Source organism: Galeopterus variegatus, unplaced genomic scaffold, assembly GCF_000696425.1.
Source record: "Galeopterus variegatus unplaced genomic scaffold, G_variegatus-3.0.2 Scaffold593, whole genome shotgun sequence".
In the NCBI taxonomy this organism is placed as follows: Eukaryota; Metazoa; Chordata; class Mammalia; order Dermoptera; family Cynocephalidae; genus Galeopterus; species Galeopterus variegatus.
Window position 1 is genome coordinate 303,301 of NW_007726704.1, and position 7,454 is coordinate 310,754.

Below are 7,454 nucleotides of genomic sequence, written 5' to 3' on the forward strand. Positions count from 1 at the left end.
TGCGCCACCCGGGAATCGAACCCGGGTCGCAAGAATGGGAATCTTGCATGATACCACTACACCAGCAGCGCCACTGAATAGTCTTCTTTAACAGCTTCCAGAAAGCTACAAAATTTACATGGAAACATGGACATAAAATAAAGCCATAAAAGCAACTCTTTCCAAGTTGCTAATGTCAGTTTCCTTGGGAAAGTAACAGCCTTTGGTTTGCAGGCCCAACCCAAACCTGGATTCCATCATCAGGCATAAACTCGGTGCTCAGGGCGCAAAGCCCAGGGAGTCCCGTGTGTCCCCCACACAGGAGTGGTGAAGTGAAGCCAGGTGGCCTCCACGCACCTGAAGTACTTGCCGCTCAGGGGCTCCAAGCCCTCAGCCAGGGCGCAGTGCAGGCTGGTCTGCGCCCCCTCTCGTGCTGACTTGATGAAGGGAGAGAAGAGCTGCCAGAGCAGACACAGCAGGAACGAGTGCCGGGTCAGCTCTGAGGTGACAATGCCTGGGTGCACTGCGTAGGTGGTGACCCCCGTGCCTAGGGCAAAGAGGGCACAGTGAGACCAGGGACACACTCTGAGCCCAGGAAAACAGCTCATCTCCTGCAGCAAAATACACAAGTAAGAAGGGACTCAGGAAACTTAACCCCAGGGTTCAGAAGGCACCACTCCTAGCCAGACAGAATCTGACCAGCAATGAATTGATCTCTTCCAGAAAGATCTGTAGCCTTCTTAGCCTTCTATGTTCCCAAAGAAGTGCCTGGTTCAAGATCCTTCTATTTCAATGTCATCTTTCTGCTAGTAGCTTAAGTACTAACAAGAAAAACAACATGTAGTAAGTGGTATTATCAATTATTGGCAGGGGTATTTTTACCGTTTCTATAGGAGGGGCTGAACAATAGCAATCTGATTAGAAAGTAGGGGTTTATGACCTTGTTTTGAGCTACATCTGCCTGACAAGCACATTTTATGAGGTGCACATGTAGGGGTGTTGATGAAGGTTATGGGGGGTTAACATGTCCCCCAAGACACCCCCAATACCACCGCTATTTTTAGTACCTAGGCTGTGCAAGGGCTGTGCTATATGCTATCTCATTTAATTCTTAAAGAGGCTTGTGTAGGTAATATTAAGAAGCCCATTTTGAGCTAAGGAAACTGAGTCAAAGAGAGGTTAAGTAAATTGCCCAAGATCATAGTTTGCAGGCTGCAGGGCCAAGGTCTGAAACCTGACTTAGAGTAAAGAGCATGGACTCCAGAGCTGGACTGTCTGGATTTGAATCCTGGCTCAGCTAGAAGAATTGCTTGGACAAATTTCTTAATATATCCGTGCCTGTCTCTTCATTTGCAGTGTGGGGAAAAATAACAGCACCTGCCTCATAGGACTGTACTGAGTACTACAGTGCATGGCACATATGAAAGTATCAATTATTACTGTAATTATTATTATTTTTATGATTACCCTATTATTCTATTGTTCCCAAACTCTGGCTTATTCACTGTAGCAAATGGTGCTCCAGATTTGCAGAGCCAGCAGTTCACCCAAAAATCCGGGGGAGCACAGAATCATTAAGGCTGGAGAGCCGGCCTCACCTCATTTTACGGCTGAGGAGGTGAAGTCAGGGGAAATTAAAAGGACATGTCCACATACATACGGGGCTAGGATGTGGTAGAGTGAGAACTCAGACTCTCTGACTCCTGGAAGTGGCAGCTCTGTAGCTTAGCTCACCATGTGAACCTCAGCAAATGGCATACAGCAGGAAGCCCCCTGGATTTAAGTCAAAGCACCCACATTTCAATTCTGACTCCTTCACTTGCCATATAACCTTGAGCCAGCCATTTCTTTGAACCTCGGTTCTGATCCATAAAATAGGAATAATACCAGCTCTGCCTGTTGCAAAGGGTTGTGAAAATTAAATAACAGATAGAAGATGTGACATAAATGTAAGGTAACTTTATGAGGTTCCTAACCCCTATTCAATTGTACACTGGCTGGGGGCAAAGACTATGATTCTGTTCCACTTATAATCTCATTCTCCTTAGTGCACAGAACTGCTACTGAAATGTGCACGTTTGACAGTCTGACTTCAGAAGTTTCTGTGAGCATCTAATCTGGACTGATAAGCCTATTTTTGCTATTTTAACTCTGGCCCTTTCTCCAGACTTACCTTGGAGCCTCTTGGCCAGCTGGCGAGTGAAAAGCACATTGGCCAGCTTGCTGTGGCAATAGGCAAACAGCCTGCTGTAGTGCTTCTCACTCTGGAGGTCGTGGAAGCAAATCTTGCCAATATGGTGGAGCACCGAGGACAGATTCACGACCCGTGCAGGAGCAGACTCCTTTAGTCGCTCCAGGAGCAAGTGGGTGAGAAGGAAGTGACCTACGAGAAGAGCCAGCAGGGGAGATGGAAGGGTAGAATGGCAGCCCAGGCTTGGGGTGCGGGAGCTGATAACAGGACTTCAGCATGAACTCACTATCTTCTGGTTGTGAACAAATTTTGATGCCATGAGTAACTCAGTTCTAATGATCAGTTGGTCTGAGTTAGAGGATTCCTAAAAGCAAGAGCCAGAGCTAGACTATAGGCAAGGCAATGGTGCTTAATCTATACTTATTTGTACCTCTACCTTTGCCCCAGTCAGAAGAAACAACCACCTGCTGGCTTCTAACTCCACCTCTGGCCATGATTGCACCACTGTGGGTCCAGGTACACTCATGTACAGTAGGAAGGATAAAACAGTGAAAATAACATTTGTCTAGGATCAGAGAACATGCTCCATGCTCTCCTCTCTAAAGCCATCACCTTGAACTCTGAACTCCAGCCTGTCTCGTATCTCGAGTTCTCAAGGTTTGCCTGCTGCTGTGGACCAACCCTTGGCTTGCTTGGCCCTCAATATGGATGTGACCCCCTCCAGCCAAAACCATATTCCTGCACCTCCAGGACTTTCACTGCAACTGCCCCATCCAAGAATGACATTTTCTCCCTGGTATCTCCTGAGATTTGGGGAAGATCTCACTTTTTTAGACTGGTCAGGAGAGGGACGGTGAACAACAAACCAATGTGTCCAGTTTATTGGAATCCTGGGCTCTATGAGGACCACTAGAGATTCTCAGTACTGGTATAGGGTCATCTACCTACAGAGAACAAGCTGGGATATGCCTCACTTTTCAATCACCCAAAGATACTTACCCAGGTGGTTGACTCCCAGGTGGGTTTCAAAGCCATCAGCTGTCTTAGAATATGTACACATCATCACTCCTGCATTGTTGATGAGAATATGGAGCTGCTTTTCCTCTACAGAGCACAACCAAGGACACCCTGTGGTTAGCAAGGAGTCTACTAGCTCCTGTCACAGTCCTCAGCATTTGCCCCTTGCCTTTGTTCATGAGCTCTCCTTGCTGGGACAAGGTTTTGGTAGGAGTCACTCTCTCTGCTCCTTTCTTCTAAGATAAGGTACTGCCTTTGCAAGTCAAAAGTTATCCTCCATTTGGGCCTATCTCAGTGATATTCAATAACCATTGTCATTGGGTTTCTAATTTTAGTTACTCATATCTTCCTGGACACCATTCATTCATTTATTCAGTAAATGTATACTGACTACCAACTCTGAGACAGGCCCACTCTGCTGGGCACTGGATTTCCAGGGGTGAAAGAAGGTAGACATGGTCCCTGCCCCTCATGGATTACATAGCCCTTGGTAGAAGCAAGTCATTTTCCAAGACCCAGAGAATTTTGGCAGCAGCACAACCTCATCTAGTACCTGTGGCCACAGAAGGTTGATTCTCAGGATAAAAGAAGAGAATGGCATGAGGGCTACACTTTGATGCCAAGGTACAAGCCCAGACAAGGTGATGACACCTTCAACATTCCCACTGCTGAGGCAAAAAACGATAAGGATCCTGCTCAGCTTGTCCACCTACCATCCCCTTGCCAATTCCCTGCCCTGCTGGTTCATGCAGCAGAACCTGTCTAGTGGAATTGGTGATGGTTCTGATGTAAGAGCCTCCAATGGTCCTGGGTGGAGCAGCCACTCCCATACCCAGTTTTCTGCTTTTCTAGCTACCCGCCAGTGTCTCACCTGCCAGAAAGCCCTCAGCAAAGGCTCGGATGGATTTGGTGTCGGATAGGTCCAATTTCCGCACCAGCACCTGGGAGTTCTTTGTATCTGCTCGGATTTCACTGGCAGCAGACTCCCCCTTTAGTACATCTCGGCAAGCAATGTACACTCGGGCTCCTGGGGCCAAAACAGAGAGAGTGCAATGTGTTCAGATCCTAGGCTGAAAAAGAGGTTTAATAAGTGAGCTTGGGACTGGGTGACAGAGCATTTTCCCAGCCATCCCTAAAGCAGTGGAGTGGCCAAATTGTCACTTCAGGATTCTCACAGTAGTACCACTCGGTCTTCCTGCCATCAGCTTAACTTCAGGATGGGAATGCTGGTTTTACTCCCTGATATTTAATGTTGCCTAGTATCTCTTTTTAGCACAACTGGCTTGACCAATATTATCCAGGTACACCATTGTTTTTTCTTGCTTTATGTAATAGGGAAGGAGCAGGGAGGAAGGTTTGATAAAGGCCAGAGAGTGAGCCTCTGAGCCCAAGAGGAAAGACAAAAAAATGTGTGCAGAGCCCCCAGTGAGAGAAGGACGGGAGGCAGGGCCCTGTGGACACCAAAGCAGAAGGACTTGCCTCTGCGAGCGAGCTCCCTGGCCGTCTCCTTGCCGATGCCCGTGTTGGCGCCGGTGATCACTGCCACCTTCCCGGGAAGCTGCACATTTGTTCTACAAACTCCGCCAGCAACGAACTTCCTATCAGCAAGGGAAACAAGAGTGTCACACATGCCCTTCCCAACCCCACGTTGAAATACATAAAACAAAGCCATCCAGCTTCAAAGAGGGATATCTGTAAGTTGTAGTCAGGAGACCCAAAGAAGCTAATCTTCACGGACAATGTTCTTCCACTGGACAAGGTAGCCTGCTCGTCATCACAGATTAGAGAGTCACATGCCCAGAAATGACAAATGATCATCTGGGCAGAGTAAGTGGTCTTAAGCCAGGACCAGTGGAGATCTTCCTTGTTAGACAAAGATATCTAGCTCTTATCTCTAGAGGTTCCCAGAGGTCAGCTTCCTCCTCTAACCTGCATTCAAAACATAGGTGAGATGCACATTAGTGGAATCAATGGTCCCAAGTCCTAGGTCTTCAATCAGCATCAACCTGAGTAACTGAAGAACAGCACTCTGGGGGTGGCATACACAAATACCACCCTTAGGCTGCCTCTCCAGCTTTGGAGAGCAGGGCATTCAGAGACTTTCTGTCATCATATTAGGGATTTCATTCTGGCCATCAGAGCACAGAGAGAAAACCTCCCTTGTTCAGACCTCTGTGCAAAGTGCACCTTTTCATGTGAAGTTGACTTCACAAGTTCCAAAAACAAAGACCAGACGGAGGCAGAACTAACATTTCCTGAGCATCACAACTGCCAGGCACAAGGCTAGACACTTCCTATATGTAATATATTTTAACCCTCCCAGCCAGTCCAGTATAATTTAATCCTTAATTTTATCCACATTACTGTGCATAAAATCGACAATTAAGAAAGTTGAAGTTACTTCTAATGGCAACAGAACTGGAATTTGAACCCAAGTCTCTATGACTAGATCTAGTATAACACTCTGTCCCTGATTAAGTCTATTTAACCTTCCTCATCAGCAGCAATTTTTAAATTCCCCCACTCAGAACACACATTTCTTTGACACTTCCAGAAATCCCACAGCAGAAGAGCCATCCCAAATCGTTAGTTGAGGGTAGTTTCAAAGGGAAGGGAGTTTATTTGTTTCTTTCCCAAAGTGCCTGGTACTTAACGATGAGTCCCTCCACAATGACCACCCATGACAACCCAGCAGGTTGTCAGAGAAGAAAGGTAGATCTTCAGAGAAACCCAAGGGAATAGAGTGAAAGAGCAGGGACTCCCACCTAGGCTGTCTGCTGAGCTACTTAACAGTCAGCTGCTCAGCTTTCTACTAGCATCAGAATTCAAATCAGCCCTGCCTCTACCCAGCCCCAGGTGTCCATAACCCCTACTTCCATCCTGCTTTTTCTGCCCTTACTTTCTCCCCCTCAGCCTCCTTCCCTTTCTCTTCTTTCAGCAGGAGAGAACCAGCTTCCAGTGCAGGGCTTTGTAAACTATTGTTATGAGTTGTTGAATTAAGACAAACCTGATGGATGGAGCTATCGTGTACAGGAAAGAAAGGAAGGAGACGAGCAGTCCCAAGGTAACCAGCATCATTTCCCCTTCTTTAGTTGCTGCTGCTCAAGCTTCACCTTCAACTCGGGCTCGGGCTTCTGGACTGGCTCTAACTCTTGGCTGCTTCTCGCTTCTCTCTCTTCTCTTCTCTTCTTTCTCTCTCTCTCTCTCTCTCTCTCTCTCTCTCTCTTGCTCAGCAACAGCCTGCCTCTAAGCAGAGCCCAGAATCCTATTTAAATCTGAGAGCTGTCAGAGCACAGCCTGCTGGGAGATGTAGTCCAGAGGGGGAGGGGAGGAAAGACTAGACTCTTACACGTACTGCAAAGAAAACGTGGGGAAACCGGAGCAACTTCCCCCTAACTCTCCCACCCTAAATTATTTCTTTTAGCTAATTATTTCTGTGTTTTCTCAACCACCGCCATCTCTACTTCTGCAAGATAGAATATTTCTAACTTTAGCAACAGACCCCATGATGCTTGAATTACAAGTGTGATTAAAATAGAAGGACGAGGAAAAAACTCCCAGAAGAATGGTGAGAGAAGTCAGGAAAGTGGTGACCCTTAGTGAGGAATGGGTAGTGACTGGGAGGGGGCATTACTGGTACACCTGGGAGGTGGTGGTAGTGTTCTGTTCTTTGGGCTAGGTACTAGTATGCAGGTGCACTCATTTTGTGAAAATGCGTTGATCCATACACTATGTTTTTTGAGCCAAACACTTTTTATTTGTGCACTTTTCTGTATTTTATGTTACACTTCGATGAAGTTAACTCACACATGCGCATGCCAAGTAAAAAGGCTATAGTGTTTAAGTGCATGGACTCTAGAGCTCGACTCCCTGGTTCAAATCCCAGCTCATTCACTTACAAGCACCATGGCCCTGGGCAAGTTACTAAACTTCTCTGTTAACTTACTTTCCTCACACAACAGGCATAATAAGCAATTATACACACACACACACACACACACACACATAAATGTGTAAGTATTCAATTATTAAATAGGTAGAAAATTTGAGACAGAAACTAGCACATACTAAACATGGCATAAGAGTTGGCTGTTATAGTTAGCTGTATTGATTAGCTCGCCATCCCACTTGCTTTACTCAAAAGTTTGGTGTAGAAAAAAGAGAGGTGATGAATAAGGGTGACGATTTAGCTGACTGCTATTAAAAATGAGGGGAGACACAAGAAAAAAGCTAGCAGAAATTCTCAGAGCCTCTTGATGTGTGTGAG

The 7,454-nt window shown here is 46.3% G+C and overlaps 1 protein-coding gene and 1 non-coding gene across 2 annotated transcripts; both read right to left on the bottom strand.

Annotated features, from left to right (window-relative positions):
* On the bottom strand, positions 1–71 carry TRNAG-CCC. The gene has a single exon. It is a non-coding gene; the product is annotated as a tRNA-Gly (tRNA).
* Positions 57–6,273, bottom strand: RDH12 (retinol dehydrogenase 12 (all-trans/9-cis/11-cis)). Its single transcript, XM_008570337.1, has 7 exons — positions 6,195–6,273; positions 4,706–4,785; positions 4,059–4,214; positions 3,170–3,274; positions 2,153–2,362; positions 337–526; positions 57–105 (listed from the first exon to the last, which is right to left on the bottom strand). Exons 1-7 carry the CDS (start codon positions 6,263–6,265, stop codon positions 57–59), a joined length of 861 nt encoding a protein of 286 aa, XP_008568559.1. The 5' UTR covers positions 6,266–6,273.
* Between the last annotated feature and the right edge of the window lie 1,181 nt (positions 6,274–7,454).

What these genes read in the sequence shown, in the direction of transcription:
- RDH12 (XM_008570337.1), bottom strand. Translation starts at nt 6,265, where the DNA reads ATGATGCTGGTTACCTTGGGACTGCTCGTCTCCTTCCTTTCTTTCCTG. An exon ending in GATCACCGGCGCCAACACGG is followed by an intron (nt 4,215 to 4,705) that starts GCATCGGCAAGG and finishes TTTTGGCCCCAG; the next exon opens with GAGCCCGAGTGTACATTGCT. An exon ending in CCTGGGAGTCAACCACCTGG is followed by an intron (nt 2,363 to 3,169) that starts GTAAGTATCTTT and finishes CTCTTCTCGTAG; the next exon opens with GTCACTTCCTTCTCACCCAC.